This window comes from Oikopleura dioica, chromosome PAR (genome assembly GCF_907165135.1).
Source record: "Oikopleura dioica chromosome PAR, OKI2018_I68_1.0, whole genome shotgun sequence".
Lineage (NCBI taxonomy): Eukaryota > Metazoa > Chordata > Appendicularia > Copelata > Oikopleuridae > Oikopleura > Oikopleura dioica.
In genome coordinates this window covers 3,805,283-3,830,420 of record NC_137293.1, presented here as the reverse complement: position 1 = coordinate 3,830,420, position 25,138 = coordinate 3,805,283, and the positions used below count along the sequence as shown (strand labels likewise).

Sequence of the window (25,138 nt, the reverse complement as noted above, 5' to 3'; positions counted from 1 at the left end):
GTCTATCATTTTTCTTTCTTTTATTTACATTATGAATTTGAAATAAAGCAGGGAATATGATTTTTTACTTCCAAGCCCATTCGAATCTTGATTGAGGATACCACCAATCTGGATCTCGAACGCAGTTGTTATAATCGCAGCACTAGAAGAAATCTTATTCAACGAGCTTAAAACAGTTAAATCTTACCTGACGACAGACTGAATGAATGAATTCGTGTTCAGGTCGACATTGTGTCTGGTCTTTTCCTTGCTTCCATCCTTCGGAAAAATGAATGTCAACGACACTTGAATATTTTTACCTTTGAAATTATTCGCATGATTTCTGTTACAAGCTTTTCTTTGCTTGCATCCTGTATCGACCCTGATTATCTTTCGTACTCCCTTATTGTCGTTTCGTTCTCGAACGGTCAGTTGGCAGACTTGATCTTTTTTGCAAATTTTTTGCTTGCCTTGATTTGGTTCAAAAATTGAAACGACAAAATTGAACGAAGAGAATCTTAAAATATTTTTGAACCATTTCCTATATTTTCACAGTTGGCAAAGTTTCTCGCGCTTTTGCAGGTCCAACACGTGATTGGGGCTTCTGGATCGACTTCTACGCTTCTGAAAAAGGGATGAAAAAATAAAGACAAGTTGAAGACTACCGGAAGCCAAATTCCGTCGAGTTTCTTTGCCTTCCTGCAAAAGCAGCTCCGATCAAGAGGCTCTGTATTTTGACCATTTTTCGATTTTCTGCTGATTTTCGTTTGTTCCATTCAAGGAAGATGAAACGTTTATATAACCCACTTAGGGGTAGTAATTACCATAATGTTATGCCACCTTGTGGTCGGTTTGTCTGTCAACTTGTCAACCACTTGAGAAATGGAAAATTAAAAGCAGCGGACGTGGCCGGAACAAAGGTCATTTTTCTGTTCACCTTTTGTGAACTATTTATAATTTTGTATAATTATATTTTGCTCTGTTTCTGTCTTTGAATTTCTGGAAAAATATAGGGTGTCTCTTATTCGCTTACTTGTCGGAATCAATGTTGTTGTTGTCGTTGTGCCTGATGTCGTTGTTGTTGATGTTGTCGTCGTAGATGTCGTAGTTGTAGTAGTTGTAGTAGTTGTAGTTGTTGTCGTCGTTGTCGTTGACGTAGTGGTTGTCGTGGTTGTTGTCGTAGTAGTGGTCGTAGTGGTAGTCGTCGTCGTAGTGGTGGTAGTAGTTGTCGTTGTTGTCGTTGAAGTCGTAGTTGTTGAGGTTGTTGTTGGTGTGGTAGTTGTAGTAGTCGTTGTATATGTAATACAATTTTCATCCTTCAAAAGATCGTCACCATCCTTCTCAACAATCAATCATCGAGTACTTACAGTGCACCCCTCGCAAAGATGATAAACATCATCGACAACATGAGTCTTCGATCTCTGCCACCAGTTGAGTTTTCTCAAACTATTCGGATTGTAAGGACAGTTTCCTGGGGAACAACCAAGAGCTTGCAGAAATTCTTCGTTCATAATCTCACATGTTCCATCTTTCAAAGCGTTTTTAGATGTTTTAGTTATGTTATCAAAATCACATCTTTATAAAAACGGTTCCCGCAGTATTGTCAACACCGCAGCTATTGTTAACAGTAAATTCTCTCCATCCACCAGAATTTGTCGGCGCTCGAGAGAGGCTGATATCGCCTCGATAGCACTGTAAATTGAAGGGAAAGGTTCCAGTGACAATGTATCGATATCTCGTACCATCATCAGCACTGCCATCAGCGACTTCGATTCCTCCGCAAATGTCAGTCTGGTATTCTCGGATCTGGCGAAGCTCGCAGTCGGAGCAAAGTGATTCGTCCATGTATATTTTCTCCTCGGACGGGGACCACCATTGCATTGGCCCGTAGATTGGGAAGCCATCTTTTGCTACGCCAACGAGGTCGGAAACTTCTCCAGCGGCGCAAGAATTCAAACAGCCCTGTCCGCCTAAAATTTTAGTCAAAATAAGAATAATTTTCGCCAGGGGAAAGGTACCTTGGGTATTGTAGGAAAAGTAGTGATAATGATAGTTGCCATTCGCAGGATGACCGAGGCAATAGTCCATCGAGCGGATTTCTTGAAAAGTAGCGTCGCAGCAATTCGAATTGTACGGTCCGAAAATCGACACACCATTCTTCGCGAATGCGATAGCTCCTTGCCCAGCAGGCGTCATTTCAGAAATGTCCAAAAGAACAGGAACTCGTGGAACTCGGAAACTATTGCTCTGTTCGACAATTGTTGCGGAATTTCCCGCCATTCCCCAGGCATTATGATCGGGAATGCCGTTGGAATCGAACTGGTATTTGTCCGGGCCGGAGAGATAGGTCATGCTTACGGAACATGCGAGCTGGGTTCGGTAGCACTCGCTCATGTCCGGATGGCAGCCGATCCAGCCGTTGTCGGCGGTAGCAGTGGTGGTCATGTAATCGCCACCAGCTGTATCTACCATGTTGTACTGAATATTTTTTCATTAAACAAACAGTAATTCCTCCTTTCCACGAAAATTGTTGTTTACCTGGGAGTAGTCCTGATCTCTACAGACAAATTGAGCGACCTCATCATCAGTCAGCGCTCTCGCCAGCCCAAAAAGGGCTCCTATCAACTTCATTTCTCTAAATATCTGAATTGAAAAAAAAAGAGAGTTGAGCTTATAAATAACAGCGAGAATCTAATCTTCGACTATCCGGGCGGTAGATAATGTTTCCCCGTCACCACGGATCCATACTTATATGACGTTATTTTTATCGCCTTTTCATGCGTTTTGAACGTGTTGGTCAGAGAAAGATCTCGTGATTTAAGGGACCCGGGCGAGTAACGCGTAGCCCAACTTCACGCGCCCGTAATTATTCTTTTACAAAAGCTTTTTCGAAACTTTTTTTTTCTAAACATATCTACATTCATTCAGCTTTTACCTACCACTTTCAGTTTTTCTCTATCGTTATTAATTCTTGAGCTAGGGTGAAAAAGAGAAGTTCAACTTCAAAAGGAATCAACTCCTGCAAATTTCATTTGTTCTCAACAAAATTTATACTGGATGAAAGCCCAGAAAATTCTCTACAAATTCCACGTAGTGCGCTAATCTGAAATTGCTAATAACAGTAGATTATGGCCGATAAGCTATGTAACTAAGCGCGCGCGCAGCGGGATCGCAGCGCCTCGAGCTCGCGGTGATTCTGAAGGAACGAACTGTCACAATTTTCATAAAGTGGTTCATTTTATTTTTGGGATAAGAGTGGATCATAAATAAATAAGAAAGCTTAGATTTCTACAACTGTCGTTTCGTAGTCATCAAAATCTTCTGATGACTCCATTGCAAGAAGTTCATCGAATTCAGGCAGGTCCTCTTCTTTTTCTTCAAAAATTCGTCTTGAGTTTTCGATGTCGCGCTGTTTCTGAGTGGCATATCCTCCCATTTCCGTGTATTGTTTTTGATTTCGTCGTCTTGCATTCTCAACTTTTGACTTCTTCTTCTGTTTTTCTTCGCATTTTTCTTTTCGTTCCTTCTCCTGTGCCTCGATCCTCTCAAGCCCAACTTCTGGAACTGCATAGCTGACAGCTTCAAGCATCATTTTGAAAGCTTTGTCTTGTCCTTCATTGTAGATGAGCGTCGAGATCGCTGCTGCGACCTCATATCGTCGAGAAAGAACACTTGCATGTGTTCCTTTTACCCAAAGTCGCCTTCGAATCATAAGTGCGTGGTAAAACTCAACAGGAGATGATGAGCCAGTTGCGACGAGAGATTCGATGAATTTTTCCCCAAAGTGAGCTGCGAAGAATGCATCGACTTCGGAAACAATTTTCTCCTGAGTAAAGGCGCCATGGGGTTGAAAGATAGGTGGTTTTCCGGGGCAATTGGAGTCGCACATCGAGTGATCGCCATAAGAATGGAGACGAGTCTTGTTCATTTTTGCGGTGGCCTCAGCAAGTCCCCATTCACCTGTACTGCATTTGTCCATAGTTTCTTCTGTAGCACGCTGAAGACGGGAAAGAATCTCCAATTTTTGCAGCGGCGTGAATCGCATTTCTGAAGAGCCAGTCTTGAAATTTCGGTTGACGGTGCCGGGGATGTTTTTGGAGATGTGAGCTCGGTCGTCCACGAATTCATATCGGTTCATTGGAATCATGAGCTGGTTGCTTCTTTCTTCATCAACAAAGACATTTGTATTTTTCGGATCTCGAATACCAGCGTCTTTATCACAAGCGATTTTGATGACAGTATCTGGAGCTGTTGATGTACCGGAAGCAATGTCTGCTCGAAAACTTCACGAGTGCCAATTTTCTCCAGTTGTGATGAGACAGTTCCTCGAGGAGCGATGAATCCCTTGCCTTCAGCTTTCAGCTGCTCTTCGGATATTTCTTGTGGTTTTTTGACGACTTTGTTGCCGATGATTTTCCATAGCCCTCGGACTTTTGCAACGACGCTGACGATGCATGCTTGAGCAGAGTTTCTTTTGTGACCTGAAAAGAACTTATTATTTCAAGATTTTAGCAATTTGTCCAACTACAGCCCATCAAATTCAGCCCTTCAAAATTTGGCCAGATAAAGCCCTTCGAAATTTGTCCAACTACAGCCCTTCAAAATTTGGCCAGATAAAGCCCTTCGAAATTTGTCCAACTACAGCCCTTCAAAATTTGGCTAGATAAAGCCCTTCATAATTTGTCCAATTACAGCCCTTCAAAATTTGGCCAGATAAAGCCTCTCAAATCTTGCCCTTCAAAATTTGGCCAGATAAAGCCCCTCAAATTCAGCCCTTCGAAATATGGCTAGATAAAGCCCGTCAAATGAACTTACCAGTATCGTTATAACAACCGTCAACAGCTACTTGCATCGATTTGGCTTTGAATTTCCGGGCTTCGGAGACGAGAGAATTTCTAGCAGCAAGCATTGACTTCTTTGCAAGCTCGATGATTTTTCCGTCGACCAAATTTTGAAGATCTTGAGCAGTCGAGCTTGAATGATGAAAGTCTGGCATCCTCTCCTCCCCGTTTTTCGCTTTCCCGCTCATTCCGATCAGTGCTAAGAAGCGGTTGATTTGAGCGTCGACGATTCCAACACAAGTTTTCGCTGCTTGAAAGGCTTCGTTGAACTTGTCTGGAAGAAGCCAGCTTCCGCTTGTCCACTTCTTGCACCTCGAGCAGCTTATTACGATGTAAAAGTTCAGCAGATTCATCTTCGTAAAGTTGACATCAAATGATCCGACGTTGGTGCATTTCGGACAAGCAAGCTTGTTCACGATCTTCGACAGTCTTGAGTGGTAAATAAAATATACTGTTCTGGATGAAGAGTCGTCTTCTGATCGTGATTTTTGCATATTTCTGTTTGTTATTAATTTCGCCAAGAAGTTGCTTTTTACTTTTTCGGCATTTTGAAAACAGAAACAAGAAAAACGAGTCATTATATTTGTTATTCTTCAAAAGATGGAGCAATTGAGCAAGTTATGTTCAAATAGATTTTGATAAGAAAAATCTTAGTTACATCGCCCAGGAAGCCAAGAATAGTTGCACCAGCGCGACCCGCCGAGCGAGATCATGCTGCGATCCCGCTGCGCGCGCGCTAAGTTACATTGCTTATCGGCCATAATCTACTGTAATTAGCAATTTCAGATTAGCGCACTACGTGGAATTTGTAGAGAATTTTCTGGGCTTTCATCCAGTATAAATTTCGTTGAGAACAAATGAAATTTGCAGGAGTTGATTCCTTTTGAAGTTGAACTTCTCTTTTTCACCCTAGCTCAAGAATTAATAACGATAGAGAAAACTGAAAGTGGGAGGTAAAAGCTGAATGAATGTGTGGGATGACTAAGTTCGTGGGGACTAGGTTCGTGGGACTAGGTTCGTGGGTGGCTGGCTTGAAAACGTGGTTCGTGGGACTAGGTTCGTGAGTTTTTGATTTTATATGTATATTTTATTTATAATGATAAAGTGTTATTTATATGTATATATTTATTTATATATATTTATATATATGTATTGTAATTATATGATCATATAATATAATATTGCTATCTAAATATAGGTTCGGGGGTTTTTGATTGGTTAGAATTTTTATTCTATAAGGAAAAAATATGTGCGACTAGGTTCGTGGGACTAGGTTCGTGGGTTTTTAATTGGTAATTATTTTTATTCTATAAGGAGAAATTATGTGCGACTAGGTTCGTGGGACTAGGTTCGTGGGTTTTGAAATTTTTTTATAAGGAAAAGGAGGGTGCGACTAGGTTCGTGGGACTAGGTTCGTGGGTTTTGAAATTTTTTTATAAGGAAAAGTGGGGTGCGACTAGGTTCGTGAGACTAGGTTCGTGGGTTCTGAAATTTTTTATAAGGAAAAGGGAGGTGCGACTTGGTTCGTGGGACTAGGTTCGTGGCTTTTAAAAATTTTTTTATATAAGGAAAATGGGGTGCGACTAGGTTCGTGGGACTAGGTTCGTGGGTTTTAAGAAAGTTAAGGTGCAGTAGAATCGTGTTTCAAAAAGTTAGCTTTGCTGCGTTATAGTTATCACCAATTCTTCCAAGGCAACCATTGTTATTCAGCGCTAACATAGAAATTCAGTTAAAGAGCCTAGCGGCTTATTTTGGGGGTGGGGGTGGGAAGTCATTTTTTTACCATTCAACTTTACCCAATTTTACAACCCACGAACCTAGTCCCACGAACCTAGTCTTCACGAACCTAATCTTCACGAACCTAGTCCCACGAACCTAGTCCCACGAACCTAGTCTTCACGAACCTAGTCTTCACGAACCTAGTCTTCACGAACCTAGTCTTCACGAACCTAGTCTTCACGAACCTAGTCCCACGAACCTAGTCGCACCCCCTTTTCCTTATAAAAAAATTTCAAAACCCACGAACCTAGTCCCACGAACCTAGTCGCACCCTCCTTTTCCTTATAAAAAATTTCAAAACCCACGAACCTAGTCCCACGAACCTAGTCGCACTCAATTGTTCCTTATAAAAAATTTCAAAACTCACGAACCTAGTCCCACGAACCTAGTCGCACTCAATTGTTCCTTATAAAAAAAATTTCAAAACCCACGAACCTAGTCCCACGAACCTAGTCGCACTCAATTGTTCCTTATAAAAAAAATTTCAAAACCCACGAACCTAGTCCCACGAACCTAGTCGCACTCAATTGTTCCTTATAAAAAAAATTTATTATTTTTATAATACTTATAATACTTATAGAAAAATCTCTAATTTCAAAACCCACGAACCTAGCACCCCTACGAACCTAGTCCCACGAACCTAGTCGCACCACATTGTTCCTTATAGAAAGGAAACCATACCCCATCTTGCATACTTTGGCATAACCACCTACGAACCTAGTCCCACGAACCTAGTCCCCACGAACTTAGTCATCAATCCCGAATGAATGTAGATATGTTTAGAAAAAAAAAGTTTCGAAAAAGCTTTTGTAAAAGAATAATTACGGGCGCGTGAAGTTGGGCTACGCGTTACTCGCCCGGGTCCCTTAAGCTTTTTGCAAATAAATTTATTGTAAAATGACGATTGAGGCAAAAATGAGAAAGGAAAGAAAACGAGTTGATGAACCATTCTCTTCGTTTTCGCCAGTTTCATTTTCTTGATTTCCAGTTGCCAAATTTCCGGGCTCAGTCACCACACAAGAACTGCATTTTTTATTTACGTAGTTCTGAAAATTTTGAATAATCGAAAAGCCCGAATTCACGAGATTCTTACGGGCCCGGCGCTCGCGCAAAAACTATCATCGACTTGATTTTGTCTTGCATCGTAGCATCGATAGAATCCCACCAAATCGCAACTCTAGAATTGAACAGTTGATGAGAGTTAGATAAAGAGACTCAACATCGTCGCAAGTGAGCGGATTTGAACACTTTGGATCTTGTCCGCAGGGGCCTTCGCTTTCGGTCATCCAAAATTCCGGATTTGAGTAAAAATAGCACAAAGTTTCATCCATGCCGTTGGTGCAATCTTGGTTCCCATCGCAGACTTTTGAGTTATCCAGGCATCTGAAAAGGGGTTGAAAAAGAGGTGAGGCAAGCTGTTCTTTTACTTGTTATCGCATCGAAAAAGATTGACACAATTTTCTTCTCCAGTCGAGCTTTGTATTGGACAATTCATTTCATCTTCTCCGAGGAAACAGTCTTTTATGCCATTGCATACTTTTTGCGGCGCTAGAAATTCATCTAAAGCCTTCTTTCTTTTTTATATTAAAGGCCAATCAGAATGGTTTTCTTCCGAGTCAAGCCAATCAGAAGCCGTAAAAAGGCTCAAATCGGTCGTATCGGGCCATTTCTTACCTTGGCAAGCAGGATCAGGCTGCGAAAGGACAATCTCTAGAAGAAAAACTCGAAAAATTCTCATCTTGACTGAAAATGAAATTTTCTTCCGGATGCTTGATCTTTTTATGAGCGCATAATCGTTAGCATCTGTAATCAACTGGAAAATCTTTTCAGTATCCGATTCATCTTTTACGCTAACGCGCGAAATAATTCATCAATCATCGAAATTCCCACTAGAAAGAATAATTTACAAATTTCTTTCTGAAAAAGAATGCGTGAGGCAGACATCATGTCTTTCATGCATCCCAAAATGACCTTCAAAAGCCCTCTTAAAAATTGTCTAAATTGCATAATTTCACAGGCGTATTTGCTGGGGCGATGGCTATTTAAATTTTCACCCTATTCAGAATTTAAATTCATTTTTTATATCTTACCCGCAGCTGACCAAATTAAAACAATCTTTCGATTTCTTTTTGACAAAAAGGCTGGCAGCTCCACTGTGAAAGGTCAATTTTGTAAAAATGAAAAGAAACGATGATCAAAAAAAAATTGTTGTATTTATGAGAAACATGTGTGGCGCCTGTTTCCCGCTTGTTTATGATCAAGATTGTCTTTTAAACCTGACAGACTCTTCATCACGTGTCATGTTTTATTATAAGAAAGGTCTACAAAGGTCAAAGAAAAGAAGTCTTTTGAATTGATTTGTGCCCAAAATTCAATCAACACCGATTTTGCCAAAGTTTTGTCATCGGTTTGACATTTGTTTGTCTAGTGAAAATGATAAATTAAAAGAAAATGATGCTCAGTTAATCGAGAAACAAAAACTCCTTCCATGAGGTGGAAATTCTCAATAAACTTCTCAAAATTCCATAAAGACCAAAGGAACTTGATGAACTAGGGTCAGAAGGCCTGGCGCAGCGTGAGGTGGTACGGCGGCGGCGCTAAACCTCCCAGGGCTGGTCCCTGGGCCACTGCCTTCGCTCAGGCTTTTCTTTCCCTTCTAGCCCAACCTGACCCAATTTTTCAGAGAAACTATCGACAAATTGATTCTCTTTGATCCGGGCCCCGAATAGAACGTGTCTTTTTCATCTGTGTTGATTGGCATCACATTAGAGAGAGAAAGAGGAGAAAATAGAGAGAAAGGAAAATGAGGAAGACTCTGTTTTTGCTTTATTTTTGGAGCTTTTGTGAGGCTCAAGGAAGATTTTCACCAAGAAGGTACTTTCTTCGACAGATTTTTTTGAGTAAGGATAATATTTAACAAAGCGGTAGAAAAATAAAAGCTAGGGTTAAGATTAAGGGTTTCCATCTACAAATAAGCCATACGCCAACCAAAATTCTGAGAAAAAGACTTATGGAAACCCTTAATTCTACATAAATAAAATTTAATTCACTTAATTTATACATTCTGTAGTTTATATTTGAAGTTTCATCCTTGACCTATGTAAATACTCCTTCGATTTTCATACTGTAACAGATGTTAACTGTAAATAATGAAGTAAAAATCGCTAGTGAGAAAAGCTAAAATCATTGTTTATTTCTCTATCTCAATCTATCTTATTGATAATTTTTTGACAATAGAACTCGCCAAAAAGGCCATTCTTTCTTTTTTTTGGAAGATTTGGGAGTCTTAGACTTGAATTGTCTGATTGTCTGATTTCGATTCTGTATTTTCAATGAAATAAAAAAGTTTCTCACAGACCGATTGGGAGAATTTGAGAAGATCGATGTTTTTAGGATAAACGCTGGTGGCTTTTTTCATCCGAAAAGAGGGGTCAAAACAGGAACGTGTTTTAAATTGCGAAAAATAATCATGATGACACCCTTAATCCGTTTGTTTTCATAAGCAAAACACAAAGATAGAAAAAAGGACGTGGCCAAGGATCTCCATACGACTTCTCAAAAGGAAAAGCTCCACATTTCATATATTTCCGGCTACAGTAGCTAACAGTAGGAAATTCACACTGTGGCAATACGAGCTCTGCTTACAGTCAAATCTTACAGTATCACACCTGGCAGGTAACTTTCAACAGCTCTAGTTTTATTTATACAGATGTCGAAGATAAATTTATTTCTTTCTCCAAAAGTTGAAAAAGTCAAATGAGTTTAAACATTCCATCAAAAAGATTGATTTATTTGATAACTTTGTAAAAACTTACATTTTAGCAAAAAAGACGAGAATTTATTTAGAAAAATAAGGGAGAAAGCCGCAATAAAATAAAATAAAAATGTTTAATTTACTAGCCGCGCGCGGCTTTTTCTTTATCTCAAAAGCCGCGAGCGGGTTATTTATCAGCCATTTATTTCAAAATTTAGAAATGTAAAAATATGAAGATAGCAAATTGCTATGAGCGTCCACCCTTTTTTAATTTTGGAATTTCGCTCCCTCAGTTTGATAAAATTCTAGAGGCCGAGTAATGGCAAGTCAACCCGTCCAGCTCCGTGGGATCGCGCCGCTCTACATTCCTCCACGTGGTAAGTTTAGACAGCCCTTTTCACAACAAATTTTTAATTATTCTCTAGTTGACCATGTCGTTATCTCATTTATTGGCAGCGACTAGTTTCGGAAATAGATTCCTTCGTCAGGCTATAAGGTCAATGAACAGTTAACCCAGAAACAAGATGTTACCTCTGAGAAGCGTAAAGCGCGTCTGAGTTAAATGCCCCCTTTTTGCATCCTTGGCGCCCCTTTTGCAATTTCTGTTACGCTCAAATATCTCGTTTTGTAATCTCGCTTGTTACTCAGACGCGCTTTTCGCTTCTCAGAGGTAACATCTTGTTTCTGGGTTAACTGTTCATTGACCTTATAGCCTGACGAAGGAATCTATTTCCGAAACTAGTCGCTGCCAATAAATGAGAAAATTTTTAATTTCTAGTTTTGCAGCTTTAAAATTTCAACCCTAAAATTTTTGCTTTCACAACTCGTTTTTGCAATTTCGAAACTGGCGCCGAAGTTCTTGTGTGAAAGACAAAGCTCGTTGTAAAGCCATTTTTTCTGGTTTTGTACTTGCGGCTTTTCCCATTATTTTCTCAACCATCAGGTGCAGATTTCATTTTGAAGAACAACTAGAAATTGCAAAATCCGCAAATTCGAGCAGACAGGAACTTTAAGGCGACTCTAAGACGATGAGATTTTACAATTAAATCGTCGCTACCGGAATGGATTTGGCAATTTAACCGCTTCCGCCGGATTTTCGCCCGCAGCTTCGATAACATGATTAATTTGACATTAATGACAAAAGAAGCTTTTTGCTTGATAATTAAGTTTTTTGACATATTACATAAGAAGGGTGGATTATTCAAGGATTTTTCAAGGGCTGTTTGCGTGGGCAGCTACTCGAGTGCTGATTCGCCTGTTAGTCGATTCCAGGTTTCTGATTGGTTGAAAATTTCTTCTGATTCTTTTGTGCAAAGCCGCAAGCGGCTTTTCTTTTGGCTTTTTAAAGCCGCTCACCCTAGGTTAGGGTGAAAATAAAGATAATTGAAATTCCTTTGGATCATAATTTTGCGAAAAAACTCCAATAAGAGCAATAATCTTATCTCGAAAATGATAAATCCGCGATAGAACGAGTGCTTTAATCGTGAATTCATCATCTTTATCTCCATTTTACAACATTGTTAAACGCGCACATTACAATTTACGGCAGTTTTTGCGAGCTGTAAATGTTTGATCGCGACAGGCCTAGTCCAGATTTTTTCTGACCACCCAACTATGCAGAAAATATTTCCTTTGAGAAAGAAAAAAGGAACAAAAAGCCGCGCTGAAAATTTAATAAATTTTTCCAAGAATTCTTGAATGAGAGAATAAAGCCGCGAAAAGCGCGGCTAATTTATTCTCTTCTTTAGCTCAAAGCCGCAAGCGGCTTTTCGACTATTATTTATGAAAGCTTTCTTTGGTCAAAAAAAGAATCAGAAATATTTGTCATTATTTACATAAGAAATTTATTGAATATCTCATTATTCTACAAGAGATCTTACAGTTTGAATATTTTGAAATTAACAATTGAAATTGCCAAAGTTATGCTTTTTGACAACTCCAGCAGCGGTGCACTTGATCTTGCTATCTCTTCTCGATTCGCCATTATCCCAAACTCCGTTTCCGTTCGTGTCGCAGAAAATTCTGTACGTCGGCTTCTTTGCTGCTGTCCAGCACTGAGCAACAGCACCCCGATCAGCAGCTAGGGTTGCCATTGCGTTCTTGCATTTGCAGTTTAACTCGCCGCAGGGCATGGGGAGGGAGAAAGCTTTTGCTTTTGAAACTCTCTTGCACTTTCCATTGAAGCGCTGAAATAATTCTAGCGATTTTTTCTCTTTTTTCTTACTCTGAAATTCGATGGATTCGAAGGGCAAGTAAACAGCATCTGAATCGTTTTTCTTCCAACTTCTTCGCAAAAACCTTCGGCATCTGGTCCATTAGCAGGTTTTCTGTCGCAATTGCAGTCAAGAATTGGTTCTGAAAAAGTTAGGAAGGGAAAATGATAAGACTGTGTCTTATCATTCCAAAGCATTGTGTCTTGAAAATGCGAGAAATGACCAGGTAACTGGCAATTTTTCGCTTTTTCTGACGAGAAGCGGGTTGAAACGCCGTTTTGAGGGCAGTTTTGGAGCACTGATGCTGAGTTTATTTATTGACAAATTGATTTGATTATAATTAACAAATAAAACTTTTCTTGGAAAATCCTCATCATTTTGTCCGCTCAAAAAGAAAAGATTCGAGGAAGAAAAATTGGCAAATTTTGACATGTAAAATTTTATTTAAAATCCTAGAAAGTAAAAATAACTGATAAACAGGAACGAATTTTTAGCAGCTGAAATTGCCGAAGTTTTGTCTCTTGATAACTCCCGCAGCAGTACATTTTATCTTGCTCTGCCTTCTTTCTTCGCCATCATCCCAAATTCCATTTCCGTTCTTGTCGCAGAAAATTCTATATGTTGGTTTTTGCCCCCGCTCCAGCATTGCGAGGCAGCGCCACGATCAGCAGCGAAAATAGCCATTTCGTCCTTGCATCGACAGTCTAACTCGCCACAGGGCATGGGGAGGGAGAATGATTTTGCTTTTGAGACTTGCCTGCATTTTCCTCGGAAGCGCTAGAAAATTCGCGTGAAAAATTTTCTTTTTCTTTATTTTCTCTTTTACCTTCGAATTTGCCGGATTTGTCGGACAAGTAAAAAGCATTTTTATACTTCTTCGGTCAACTTCCTCACAGACGCCTTCAGCTTCCGGTCCATTCGCGGGCAATTTATCGCAGTCACAGTCCAAAACTGGCGCTGAAAAATGTTAGGAAAAAGAAGAACATTTTTTCTTCTTGAGAGACTAATGTGAAAATGCGAGAAATTACCAGGTAACTGGCAATTTGTCGCTTTTTCTGAGCCAAAAATGAGTTGGAAGGCGGCTTTAGAGTTGTTTTGATGCATTGGCAACGGATAAGTCAGCAATAATAATAAATAACTGATCTAAATAAGCCTTCTTTTTATCCATTTTACTCAAATTCTAGAGCAATGCTCCGAGATTGAAATTTTCAACGCCATTTCCTCCAGCTTTTCGAAAAAGCGGCGACTCGTCAGAAATCAACAAGGCCCGGACTTAAAAGACGCTTTCAAGCTCAAGTAATAAATCTTCCTAAAAGCCCAATTAACATAATTTATCCGGTCTTTTCTCAAACGACTCCTGCTGATTTTGACAAATTGTTTTGCTAACTATCGCATAAATAACCATAGCAGAGAGCTTCTGAAGATTCTCCAATAACTTATATGCTCGGCTCGGCAACCTGAGTAGAAAACCTGAGTAAGGCTCTGGAAGAGCTAAAATGAAAAGCCGCGTAGCGGCTTTTTCAAAACGAAGCCGCAAAGCGGCTTCGCCAGAAGTTTAAGAAAAAGTTATATGATTTTTTGCAAAGCCGCTTTGCGGCTTCGTTTCTATAAAAGCCGCTTCGCGGCTTTTCATTTTAGCTCTCCAGAGTCTGACTCGGGTTTTCTACTCAGGTTGCCGAGCCCAGCTTATATGTAGTATCGTCCATACTGCATGGAAGTTTTTTTGAGTCCAGACAAAGCAAGATATACAGTGGATTGTATCATAAATTGCCGCTCGCGCCAAAATGGACTCGAATGACGACGAACCGCAGAGGCCAGAATATCAATTTATTCATAAGAAAGGCAAATTTCCGGGTTGGGCGCCGTCTCTACTACGGGTAAGGAGCATTCTGGTCCATTTAAGGGGCGCTTTAAATTTTTATTAAGATGGATAATGGGTTACGAGCTGCAGGGGCAACTTAGAATTCGATATTTTTCCACTTCAAAAGCCGATTGTCCGGTCAAGATTGGAAGGTGGTTTTCTGTGCCGAATTTGAGAAGATACAGGTAGAAAATACAGTCCCTCGAATTATCCTTAACGAAAATTTAGTTCAAGCCCGAGAAAAATTATTCAACTCCGGCGACAGAAAGATAGTAAACCAGGAAAAGATAAGACCAACTAAATAATCCTCTAAAAATAAAAATATATTTCTTATCTTTTCAAGTCACTTTTGAAATCAAAGATCAAACCTACTAGACCACTAACACCTTCAATAAAAGACTAAGTTTTAGTCCGTCACCTGTGCTAGAAGAAATTATCATTTTCTTATCACTGCCAGCATTTAACAATAAAGCAAAATACTAGAATCTTTCCTATTCGAAAAAAGATTACAGAATTTCCCATAAAAGATCAAACGAGGATCAAATATCAAGTTACTTAAATTTTACCGCGACCATCAATGACGACTGTTTGAATAACTGACCATCGCTTCTTCGATTTTTAATATCTGAGTCTTCATTTGAAATTTTGAGAGTCAAAATGAGAAATCTTTGCACTTTTCTTCTCCCCCTCATCATGCTCAGTTCCATCGGAGTCCTTCGTAAGTCATTTTTTCAAGATTAATTGGGAGTTTTTTCATTTATAGTTGCGATTGGACTGTTGATCAAGATTGAAGGCTGCGACAACGACGATTCTGAAATGGACTGCTCTATTACTTGATATTTTTCAATAAACTGCTCCACCAAATCACAGGATAAGGCTTGAAAATCCAAGAAAAGAGCCATTTGCTTCGTTTTCTAGTTCCTTGGACAATTGCAGGCTGCAGCTTTCAGGTGATAATGGCCATTTTCGGCCAAATGTTCGTTATCATTCTTAATGTTTTTGATAAAAAGGAGGCAAATACAGTTTAAATTTACAAATAGAACGATAAAAAGAAAGAGCACTAGGAAAGCAAATACGATAATAAGATGCCCAGGCGCTAGTTGAAATAAGACCACTTATAATTCACGTTATATCGTAATTCGTTGTGGAAACAATGTAACACGTGTCTACTCAGGCTTCTGACAAGCGATAACATTTTTTCTGATAAGAAGGTCTTTTTTTAGCGCGGCAAGTTGTTTTAGAAAATAACATAATCCGTCTTTCCAATCCTGATATAAAGGACTTGTCAGAGCGAAAATTCAGTTTTTCGTTCTTTTTTTTCGACAAGAAAATAAGAAAAAACTTCAGAGAATTTTCAAATGAAGATTTCGGCGCTTTTGGTAAGAAAAAAAATTTTGAAGGATTTTTTCAAAATACGAGTTTTTCATCCATTTTCAGCTTTCTTCGGTTTCAAAAGCTGCCTCAGTCTTCGATGATTTCTGCGATGGTAGAACAGATGGACTCTATCAATACCCTTGGGATTGCGAGAAATTTTACAACTGCGCCCATGGAGTAACTCATATTCAAAATTGCGGTACGGGAACAGTCTTTAACCCGGCGATTAATAACTGCGACTGGCCATTTAACACGGATACTTCGGGCTGTGATTTGGATCCATCATCGACCACAACTGCTTCGACAACGGTGACAACTTCTGAACTTTCAACAACTTCTACTTTTGAATATTCAACGTCAACGACGACGTCAACGACTTCTACAACTAGTGACTATTCTACTTCATCTTCAACAACGACAACGGATCCATCAACAACATCGTCGACGACAACAGATGCATCAACTACATCGTCGACGACAACGTCGACGACAACATCAACTCAATCAACATCAACAACTACGACAGAGTACGAAACCACCTCAACAGCCTCTACAACAACTACGGTTATCACAACAACTTCATCAACAACATCAACAACCTCAACAACAACTGCTCCACCAACAACCTCAACAACGTCAATTTCAACGACGACAAATGAGCCAGGTAATGCATGAAAAAACCTTTTCTCTTGCCTTTTTTCTTTGCCACGAAAAAGCCTTTTTGAATAGAAATCAACTCGAATATGCAAAACCATACGATTGCATATCGCATTCGATTAGAGACACGTTTCCTGACGGTAAACCGCAGCGTCGTAACCCCAAATAGACTCCAGCGCCAGACGTTATTCTTAAACCAAACGTTTTCACAAAATATTTTCATTCGATCAAGATTGACATTTGAGAGAAAAAAATGAAACTTCTTGCCACTTTTTTACCTGTTTTTATTCAAGAGACTCGCGGCGGTCATTTGATGCCTCCACGTAAGAATAAACTCCAAACAAATTTTCACACAAATTTTGATAGAAAAACTCGCTATGAATTAGCGTTTGTATATTTTTGATTCTGATGGCCTCTTGGGTGGATAGAGCTTTCTTATTGGCTCATTTTTTTTCTTTTTGGAACTTTTTTCTCTGAAGAATGCGAAATTTTTTACATTGAATTCTAGCTCCTGCCGACTGTAACGACGGTTTCAATGGAGGCTGCTCGCACTACTGCAACAACAACATGTGCTCTTGCCCAGACTGCTGGAGCATGAAAGAAGATGGAAAAACTTGCCTGCCACAGAGCGATCTTGCTGAAATCACCTGCTCGCCAACTGGCATGTCTCTTTCTCTTCACCAATGCGTCCTCCCCGGCGTATCCGCGCCAACCCTTCTCGACACCGACTGCACTGCCACTCTCGCCGATGATACATTCACTCTCGACACGACCCTTGACGGATGCGACACGGCTTTCATTCTTGATGACGACGTCGTCACTTTTACCGTAAGTAATTGCAGTTTGTTTTATTTAGTAGTTTTCCTCGGGGAACATTTTGTCAAAATATGTTGAGATCATTTTCGTGTAGACTTGTTTTGGGTAGTGAAAGTGCGTTGTGTCTCTTTCACTGTCAATGTGATCGACGACATCGTGCGACTTGTCCGTCATTTTAACAGCATTGTCAAGGACTTTTCCATACCAGTGACGTTTCGAGACCTAAAAAGGGTTGAGCTTTACCATCATTTTTTGACAGGTCCTCTCGCGTTGAAAAGAAACGGTACCTGAAATCCTCGACAAAAGTCTGTGTAAAGAAAAGCGCCTAGGAAAAAGGAAAAGAATCTCATTTTCTCAACCTCTTTTTCTTTTATCTAAGGAGTGATCGCAATCCACCAAGAAAATCATTTTAAGTACCTTCATTTAAATATTTATGTGCTATCGCTTAAACGTCTTTGTGAATAACTGCATTAAATCGAAAGAAAAAAACACCTTTTTATAAAGAAAATGTGGCTTTGAGGCAGCAAGTCTCTTGGCCAAATTGTTGAAATTCTGCTTACAGTCTTTTTAAGAATTACCTTCTCGCTCCAGGAGGCGTCACTGGCGGAATCATGACCTCCAAGCCAGTTCAACTCGAGTTCTCCTGCGATTTCGCTGTCGGCGCCAATGTCAATCTGACCACCACTGGCAACGGTCTCTTTGGTAACACTTCTTTGGCTTCTGCTCCGATTGAAGTAACCTTCGGCGTTGGTGATGAACAACCCGCTTTTGGCGCTTTCTCGTACACCCTGGCATTCTACGAGGACGAGAGCTTCGATACGCTGATGGATATGGAAAACAAAATCGTCAGCGTTGGCGATACCATCTACGCCGCCGTTAGCGTCGATGTTCCTGTTGCGGGGCTTGAATTCACCATTGAGGTAAACAAAGAAATATTCTCACTTTTCCTCATTTTTGAATATAGGAATGCGTGATCGAAGATCCCGCCGCTGGAATGAGCCTGACCATGATCGACGCCCAATGCGGTGAGCCAATCATCGAAACGAGCATCGGCAGCTACTCTGATTCGGAAATGATCACCTTCTCCTTCATGTCATTTTTGTTCCCATCCAAATCGCGAAACTGGTCCGAACAATCGCAAATGCAGCTCAGTTGCTCTGTAAGTCTCTATATCCCCTTTCGTCTTTTATTTTCTTAGATTTACGTCTGTGACGAACACGATAGTGGCTCCCTCTGCTCTGTTGACCCCGGCTGCGGCTCTAGAAAACGAAGATCTGCAGAAGTCAATAGATCCCTTTACACTAACTCTGTTCAATTCAATGTCAAGCAGTAGTAACTATTGCAGAAATTTGTGAATCCAGCACAATTTTGCATTTAAATTGATCAAATGAATAAAAATGGTCCTTTGACTAATTTCTCAGCAATTTGCAATAATTGCATAAAACAGATGTTCGTACTCCATGAGTACGGAGAATTCAATTAGTAAGTCCAAATGGAAACTAAAAGTTTTGAAGACAAACTTGTTTTGAGTTTCGCAAATTTAATGAATTTGATAGAAATAAGACAAGACAAGATAACAATATCTATTGTCAAAATATTAGTTTCCCCAGACCGGGCTTTTTCTGCTTACTACAAATTACGAATGAGCAATTTTTCAATCAAATTTGCTTTGGCGACGGTCTTATTGGCCGGCTTGCCAAATACAGCCTTTTTATTGGCTCGAGGTATTTTCAGATAAGAGGCGGAAGTTTTGATTTGAAATTTATTTTATTGAAAAAATGTAAAAAAGCACACATTTAAATAAGCAGAAGAAAGTATAATTCTTTTTAAATTTTTCTTCTTATAGTCAAGCTTGAGTTTTCATTTGTCGGATGATTTTGTACAGGAGATTTTCTTTTCTTCATTAGATCGATTTTTAGAGGACAGGAGAGATCAGTTACAAGAGGCAGCCCATTGCGTGGAATTTCTTATTGGTGAAATTGTCTTCCTGGGTCTTGAGCATCCGCAGGGTTTTTGATGGAATTTTTCGTCGATTTTCAGCGTCCATCGGAATATTATCCTGGCAGACATAGGCAGCGTGAAAGCTGCGGATCGAGTGGATAAAATTGCCGATGGCATAGCAAGGATCGCTGTAATCCGATGTTGGTGGGATGAAGCCTTCTGAAGTCGGCACGGCTGGCACTGCGCACTGGCCGTCAGATCTGCTGTGGATGCTCATCCAAGCGAATCGATTGTAGATTCTTTGGAAGTGTATTGCCTGAATTTAAGTTTGAGAAGGTTTTTTTCAAAAAGTAAAAAAATTACCTTTTTGTCCTGAATGTGATCTCGCTTATGATCGTGACCCTCGAAGATCTCGGATTTGAGATCCTCGAAAGCGTTGTGAATCAAATTCCAGGAGATGACGTGTTCTTCCAAATCGATGACTTCGAAAGTAGCCGTGAATCCTTCGTGGACGACGGAGTTTTCGTTGGTTTTGAAGACGAGGGTCATGTCCTGTCGAGTGCCGAAGACGGGCTCAGGAAGCGAGTTTCCACAGTATCGGCCGAGCTCGTAATTGCCGTCTGGGCCGTTGAAGACGATGGCAGCATCGTTTGTGCACTGATTCGTGATGCCAGGCTCTTCAACGTCGAAGACGGCGCCGAACGAGAGTTTGACTGCAGTATTTTCCGGAACCGTGACGTAGATCCGGTAGTACTGGTTGGGCAAGTATCGTGGGTCTCCGTTGCCATCCGGGAACACCGGAACGGACCAGCTGAAAGTCTCGCCGATTTGGAGATTTTGGGTGATCTGTGCTTCGGTCAAATCTGGGCTCCAGATTCTTTGGTCTTCTTCTTCTCCTAACCCACGGGCTGATGCAAGGGCGGCGAGTGTCCAGGCAATCTAGGGTTAGGGTTAAAATCAGCGAAAAAAGTACGGATTTCGATTTGAAAAACAAAATTTTAATTTATTAAAATTTTTCGTTCAAAATTTATTTTTCGAGTAATAAATCGAAAAAATGATAATTTTGTGAATTTCAAGGAAAAAAACTAATTATTTATTCGATTTCTATGAGAAAAATTTTCTTATTACAGAAAATCTTCTCAAAGAAACAAACCTTCATTTTTGTAAATTTCTCTCTCTGCGTCGAATCTCTCTCTTCTGAAGAAAAGAATGATTCTTTCTTTTTTCGTAGCGGTTTTATACCCCGCTGCATGTCTTCCCCGTGTTTGTTATCTACACCGCTTGTCGTCGGAAAACGGTTAGCCCCTCAGAATTTTCATGTAGAAATCAATAACTTCATTTTCTTGTGAACGACAATTGTTTTTACGGAAAACGCTGCTCAGCATTTAACTACAAACGCGATCGGTAAAATTAAGTAAGAGGCAGAATGAGTTGTAATAACAAACGGATAACACCAGCAGTCGGCTCGTTTTTGGAATAGCAATTGGAAGCTAGACCAGTTTCGAAATAATTATTGATTATTACCCTCATATTATGAGAGATCGCAGAAATAAGATAATTAAAAATTCAATTATTCATTATCATTGAAATTTTCGGAAAGCAAGGTATCGAAGAATAAGTGATTTTTGATGAAAATGACTGGAATGAATTTTAGTAGTGTGTTCTAAGTAAGAACTCTAAAGATGTCTACACTTGACAATGATCCATTTATGTTAACTTTTAATGACCAGCAAGCCAGATTGCCAATAAGAACGATTGATATATTGGACAGAATGATGGCCCAGTTTTCTTCTTTGACAGATTTCTTTATGGAAGAAAAACTTTGGTTATCCAGGCTTAGTAGGCCTGTTTTTTGTTTTAAACAACATAACATAAATTGTCTTTTTGGTGACTCCGAAATAAAAAATCCGAAATATAAAATTATATTTTATTACAATGATAATTAATGATTAACAACTTGATAATTTTATTAAGATATTTTACTGACTTTTACCGATGATTCCCTGGTAGGAGATTATTCTTCTTTCAATTTATAATTCTTCCACTAGGAGGGGTCCTCCAGGCATGAAACAAGGCTCGGTTGGTGTCGCTAATTTTGGCTTAGTTTTCGGGGCAATCATCAAAAATCATCGTTAAGGCCGAATAAAGCCAAAAACCTATTTATACCAAAAATTCTAGCGTTGAAGACTAAAGGCCTCTTACGAAGATTCTCAAAAAAAGGACCAAAATGCTCCAATTGCCATCTTGGAAGCTAGAAAAATAAGACTAAGAAGGTATCAATAATTATAATAGCTCATTTTTGTAAGTCTTCAAATAGTCGTTTTTCCTTATCAAAATCGATTACTCGGTAGATGAAGCAAATTGAATTCGAATAATGATTTCTGAAGGTCAATCTATCTCAATATTGTGATTGTTGGCCGGCTTTAGATAGATCTTCTGCTTATCCTGGAGTGATTTGCAGAGCTGATGATTTTACATCTGTACGGATTTAGAATCGGGCTCAGAAATAATGAGCGGCTAATCCGATCGAGTGCATTATGCAGCGGAATGTCCAATGTCAAGCAATATGTTTCCATATCGACCCAGAGGGAGGAGCCAGTCCGACCAAACCTCAATTCTTCGAAGTCAGATAAAAAAACAATATTGACACATAAAAATATGCGGTCAACATAGAAGAGATTAAGATTTGAACTTGAAGTCAAATTAGAACAGATTTCGGAGAAATAACAACTCGTCTCTTACATAACAGAAATATTAAAAGAGAGAGAAAGAGAAACAAAATGCAAGAAGAAGATGAAGGGAAATATCTCAGGAACGTTTCAAATAATTTTTATGATCTATCTTATTGATAAGCTCATTTCTAAATAGTAAAAACTATAATTATGAGTCATAATCTCTATTCAATTTTTGTCTATTAAAAACAAGATTTGAGGGTATTTTAGACCAAGTTCTGTAATTCAGACTGTCAGTTACAGTCTAATTTAAGGCTTTTACTGTCAAAGTGTTTTAAAATTGCCGGCCAATCTGACTGAATTAATTAATATTTTTGATATTCTGAATATTATTTTCTTTCTATTTTAAAAGCGCAAACAAGTCTATGGCAAATGATGATATTCCCTCTTGCTCCATCTTCTTTGCTCCTGGTTAGTGTTTATCAACCTTTATCGAACCCCCCCCTTAAATCCAATTCAAGGGGGCATTTTGGTACTACACATGCATCCGTCCACGATTCTGCCCACTAAAAGAAGCAAACGACTTGGATAGATTGAGATCTGAATTGAACGATGCGCAAAATCGCCCTCCCCTCCCGTAAGTTCATTTCGAATAGGGAGAATGTCAATCTTGATTTTCCATTCCAATTAAGTTCTGCTCAACGCTCTGAGCGCGGCCAAGTCTTTAACAAGCAGGCGACGACTGAAGGCACCTACGTCACTTACATGCCAAAAGAGGGTGCGATTCAGAAAGGACGGGTAGTTTAATCACACCATTCGTTTTCTTCTTTAGTTTTATCTGTATCTATTCTTTACGCTTTTTTGTTACTATTATCATTTCGCTGCATTTTCTTTCTTTGAATAAAACAGGCATTATAGCATCTTTTTCGCATGGAGACATGGAGGAGAGCGATTGGCTGAAATTGACCATTTTCGCACAAAGTAACCGAACGGTGAGAACCTACTGTCAGTCAAAAAACGCGTCGCTGGAGTTCAAATCGTGCATAATTCAGTGATTTTGATGCGGTCCGATGATTCTGATTTTGATGCTAATGGTAACTTCTCGACTCAGAAAATCGATGCCAAAAGTGTGAATTTTTGAACGAAGGTTGCCATACTTTCGTAGAAGGCGATCAATTTGAGTGGTAGTTTTTTTACGCTCAAAGGGCCCATTTTTGGATATTTGGAAATAAAAAAAAAGGAAAGCAAAACCTCGTAACTTACGAGTCGTAAGGGAAGGCTAATTTTAAAGCTCTTGAAAAGGACTTTCTTATCGGCAGATATTAAAAAATATAGCTTGTCTGTCGAAGCCTATCTGAAGAGGACTCAATGGCGTTTAAAGATCGCTTATTTCGCATGCAAGACCTGGAAAGACCTGACTCAGGTCACCTGAGGAATATAATATGGTACTGTATGAATCAAGATTGATGGAACTAGATGTACTGAGCTAATTATATCAGATAATTCTGGAATAATTTTATTACAAAAAGTTCAAGAAATAATACTGTTTATGGTGTTTTCGAAACTAAAAATGATTGATGGCGAGTTGAGTCGCGTGAGGCTGGCTTCTGGAAGAACTCATGTCACATGTTTTGGCTGCGCGGACGCCTCCGCGTGCCGAAGACCAAAACACTGAGCTTGATCGTGCAGTAGAAAATTAGCTAGGGTCAGCACGATTTTTCTTATCACCACCGTCAATTCTATTTCAATCAATTTAATTTGCATTACAAAGATAAAAGTTCTAGAAGACAATCAATGAAAAACCAAAAGTCAGTACTTCAAAACCTATACTATTAATTTTCGTAATCGAGCTCTACTGAGATATCCCAAAAATTTCCGAAAAGTCTATTCTCATGAAAAAATTGCTGTCTGAAAGGATGAAGATAAACTTCACTAAACGCTTGAAAGACGAGAAATACTGATTTCAAAAGCCTTCGAGTTCGGACTCGCGGGCAGGATAGAAAGGTGAAGAGGGTAAGCTTACCTAGCCGGCCAAAGCCACGGACATACTTAGCACGCTGCACGCTTTTTTCAATAATATTTAGAATTCTCAAACATTCGGAATAAAATTTACTTCAGAAATGGATTCCTTCTTCAAAAGTTAACTAGAAAAGGAAAATTATATGAAAAAACAATGATATTAGATCGTATGATCATATCTTATTCCGAATTCAAATCGGACTCGGGAATAAAGAAACGTGCAATAATTGACAGACAGGACATGATCGACTTGAGTCGCTGTAAGCCCGTATTTGCTCACATATTGTCGCGCCATAACTGTAGACATTTCTTCCTATTAAAATTATACTTTCTCAGAATCAAAAAGAACGAATAAACGAGCTTGATTTTTATATAAAAACTGATGTATTGTTACATCATTGATGTAACATCAAGACATCAGGGCCCTCAAAAATCAAAACAATTGTTAAAAATGGCAGAATAACATTTAACCCCAAAACTTTACTCTTGATCTGTTTCGGTAGCTCAATTTTCCTTTCAATTGAACTCGACTGGAAGTACTTTTTATTTGGTAATTTCTCCTATTTAACGCTACATTTTCAGCTGTACACTGGCTGGGCTCGTGCCCGCTCGTGGCTTTCAAATTGGTATCCGTCAGAGCATCGAGTCTGGTGCTGTGCTCCTGGCCTCTGACTTGGCCTCTTCGTTCATTTTTTTTCTTGCTCTGGCGCTCAAGCTCCTGCTCCGCGTCACTGGCGGCGCGCCAAGGTGTAGTAGCTTCGTCGCCTTCGCCGCGCGCACCCTAGAAGTAGTAGCTACCTTACTGGCCCTGGCCTTACTACTCGGCTGAGTTGGCCTATCAGCGGACTGGCCTCGCGTTCCTTAAGGCTCTCCTCCGCTACGAGACGCTACTCACTATCCAGCAATCGTGACCGTTTCACCAGTCAAGGCCGAGACCAGCCGCCGAACGGCAACGCAGCGAGAACTTTTTTCTGAAACAAGAGACCCGTAAAGTCTATAAGACAAGACAGGATCACTTGCAAATCGAAGACATAGAGATTTACGAAGACTTGCGACTTACGAAAGTGGAGAAACGATGAAGCTTTGTTTATGAAGAGGAAATTACGCGACTAAACGAGATTATTGCCAATCAGGAGAGGCTGGCAAAACTTATCAACGAATTCGAATTTCAACTTTGAAAATTCGAAAATGGAAAATTTTAAAGGAGTATTATATTATCAATGGCCCCATAT

At 39.6% G+C, this 25,138-nt stretch overlaps 6 protein-coding genes and 4 long non-coding RNA genes across 10 annotated transcripts; 3 read left to right on the top strand and 7 right to left on the bottom strand.

The window, feature by feature from the left end:
- Nucleotides 1-24: 24 nt before the first annotated feature.
- LOC145701291 (uncharacterized) lies at nt 25-474 on the bottom strand. The gene is made up of 3 exons (XR_014134262.1): nt 300-474; nt 188-258; nt 25-142 (listed from the first exon to the last, which is right to left on the bottom strand). It is a non-coding gene; the product is annotated as an uncharacterized LOC145701291 (long non-coding RNA).
- A 42-nt stretch (nt 475-516) lies between these two features.
- Nucleotides 517-1,587, bottom strand: LOC145702777 (uncharacterized). Its single transcript, XM_081780045.1, has 3 exons — nt 1,347-1,587; nt 645-1,295; nt 517-603 (listed from the first exon to the last, which is right to left on the bottom strand). The coding sequence occupies exons 1-2, from the start codon at nt 1,488-1,490 to the stop codon at nt 927-929; spliced, it is 513 nt and encodes a 170-aa protein (XP_081636171.1). The 5' UTR covers nt 1,491-1,587; the 3' UTR covers nt 517-603; nt 645-926.
- LOC145702776 (uncharacterized) lies at nt 1,534-2,690 on the bottom strand. Its single transcript, XM_081780044.1, has 3 exons — nt 2,518-2,690; nt 1,998-2,457; nt 1,534-1,949 (listed from the first exon to the last, which is right to left on the bottom strand). The coding sequence occupies exons 1-3, from the start codon at nt 2,608-2,610 to the stop codon at nt 1,549-1,551; spliced, it is 954 nt and encodes a 317-aa protein (XP_081636170.1). The 5' UTR covers nt 2,611-2,690; the 3' UTR covers nt 1,534-1,548.
- Nucleotides 2,691-7,486: 4,796 nt separating this feature from the next.
- On the bottom strand, nt 7,487-8,374 carry LOC145701290 (uncharacterized). Its single transcript, XM_081778514.1, has 5 exons — nt 8,274-8,374; nt 8,027-8,147; nt 7,820-7,982; nt 7,693-7,776; nt 7,487-7,645 (listed from the first exon to the last, which is right to left on the bottom strand). Exons 1-5 carry the CDS (start codon nt 8,335-8,337, stop codon nt 7,487-7,489), a joined length of 591 nt encoding a protein of 196 aa, XP_081634640.1. The 5' UTR covers nt 8,338-8,374.
- A 1,663-nt stretch (nt 8,375-10,037) lies between these two features.
- On the top strand, nt 10,038-13,816 carry LOC145703801 (uncharacterized). The gene is made up of 3 exons (XR_014134391.1): nt 10,038-10,274; nt 10,663-10,730; nt 13,751-13,816. It is a non-coding gene; the product is annotated as an uncharacterized LOC145703801 (long non-coding RNA).
- On the bottom strand, nt 12,199-12,867 carry LOC145704001 (uncharacterized). The gene is made up of 2 exons (XM_081781419.1): nt 12,578-12,867; nt 12,199-12,539 (listed from the first exon to the last, which is right to left on the bottom strand). The coding sequence occupies exons 1-2, from the start codon at nt 12,761-12,763 to the stop codon at nt 12,252-12,254; spliced, it is 474 nt and encodes a 157-aa protein (XP_081637545.1). The 5' UTR covers nt 12,764-12,867; the 3' UTR covers nt 12,199-12,251.
- Nucleotides 13,019-13,650, bottom strand: LOC145703800 (uncharacterized). The gene is made up of 2 exons (XR_014134390.1): nt 13,393-13,650; nt 13,019-13,343 (listed from the first exon to the last, which is right to left on the bottom strand). It is a non-coding gene; the product is annotated as an uncharacterized LOC145703800 (long non-coding RNA).
- Nucleotides 13,817-14,179: 363 nt separating the features above from the next.
- LOC145705018 (uncharacterized) lies at nt 14,180-14,729 on the top strand. Its single transcript, XR_014134543.1, has 3 exons — nt 14,180-14,443; nt 14,493-14,612; nt 14,656-14,729. It is a non-coding gene; the product is annotated as an uncharacterized LOC145705018 (long non-coding RNA).
- Nucleotides 14,730-15,682: 953 nt separating this feature from the next.
- Nucleotides 15,683-18,671, top strand: LOC145703274 (uncharacterized). Its single transcript, XM_081780611.1, has 6 exons — nt 15,683-15,806; nt 15,865-16,465; nt 16,967-17,286; nt 17,847-18,194; nt 18,239-18,433; nt 18,473-18,671. Exons 1-6 carry the CDS (start codon nt 15,786-15,788, stop codon nt 18,605-18,607), a joined length of 1,620 nt encoding a protein of 539 aa, XP_081636737.1. The 5' UTR covers nt 15,683-15,785; the 3' UTR covers nt 18,608-18,671.
- Nucleotides 18,672-19,032: 361 nt separating this feature from the next.
- LOC145702829 (uncharacterized) lies at nt 19,033-20,459 on the bottom strand. Its single transcript, XM_081780114.1, has 3 exons — nt 20,369-20,459; nt 19,579-20,154; nt 19,033-19,531 (listed from the first exon to the last, which is right to left on the bottom strand). Exons 1-3 carry the CDS (start codon nt 20,372-20,374, stop codon nt 19,211-19,213), a joined length of 903 nt encoding a protein of 300 aa, XP_081636240.1. The 5' UTR covers nt 20,375-20,459; the 3' UTR covers nt 19,033-19,210.
- Between the last annotated feature and the right edge of the window lie 4,679 nt (nt 20,460-25,138).

What these genes read in the sequence shown, in the direction of transcription:
- LOC145702776 (XM_081780044.1), bottom strand. Translation starts at nt 2,610, where the DNA reads ATGAAGTTGATAGGAGCCCTTTTTGGGCTGGCGAGAGCGCTGACTGAT. An exon ending in GAGATCAGGACTACTCCCAG is followed by an intron (nt 2,458 to 2,517) that starts GTAAACAACAAT and finishes AAAAATATTCAG; the next exon opens with TACAACATGGTAGATACAGC. An exon ending in CTTTTCCTACAATACCCAAG is followed by an intron (nt 1,950 to 1,997) that starts GTACCTTTCCCC and finishes CTAAAATTTTAG; the next exon opens with GCGGACAGGGCTGTTTGAAT.
- LOC145702829 (XM_081780114.1), bottom strand. An exon ending in ATCACATTCAGGACAAAAAG is followed by an intron (nt 19,532 to 19,578) that starts GTAATTTTTTTA and finishes ACTTAAATTCAG; the next exon opens with GCAATACACTTCCAAAGAAT.
- LOC145701290 (XM_081778514.1), bottom strand. Translation starts at nt 8,337, where the DNA reads ATGAGAATTTTTCGAGTTTTTCTTCTAGAGATTGTCCTTTCGCAGCCT. An exon ending in GCCTGATCCTGCTTGCCAAG is followed by an intron (nt 8,148 to 8,273) that starts GTAAGAAATGGC and finishes ATGAATTTCTAG; the next exon opens with CGCCGCAAAAAGTATGCAAT. An exon ending in ATCCGCTCACTTGCGACGAT is followed by an intron (nt 7,777 to 7,819) that starts GTTGAGTCTCTT and finishes GTTCAATTCTAG; the next exon opens with AGTTGCGATTTGGTGGGATT.
- LOC145704001 (XM_081781419.1), bottom strand. Translation starts at nt 12,763, where the DNA reads ATGCTTTGGAATGATAAGACACAGTCTTATCATTTTCCCTTCCTAACT. An exon ending in CGAATCCATCGAATTTCAGA is followed by an intron (nt 12,540 to 12,577) that starts GTAAGAAAAAAG and finishes GAATTATTTCAG; the next exon opens with CGCTTCAATGGAAAGTGCAA.
- LOC145702777 (XM_081780045.1), bottom strand. Translation starts at nt 1,490, where the DNA reads ATGAACGAAGAATTTCTGCAAGCTCTTGGTTGTTCCCCAGGAAACTGT. An exon ending in ATCTTTGCGAGGGGTGCACT is followed by an intron (nt 1,296 to 1,346) that starts GTAAGTACTCGA and finishes GATCTTTTGAAG; the next exon opens with GATGAAAATTGTATTACATA.
- LOC145703274 (XM_081780611.1), top strand. Translation starts at nt 15,786, where the DNA reads ATGAAGATTTCGGCGCTTTTG. An exon ending in TGAAGATTTCGGCGCTTTTG is followed by an intron (nt 15,807 to 15,864) that starts GTAAGAAAAAAA and finishes ATCCATTTTCAG; the next exon opens with CTTTCTTCGGTTTCAAAAGC. An exon ending in ACGACGTCGTCACTTTTACC is followed by an intron (nt 17,287 to 17,846) that starts GTAAGTAATTGC and finishes AGTCTTTTTAAG; the next exon opens with AATTACCTTCTCGCTCCAGG.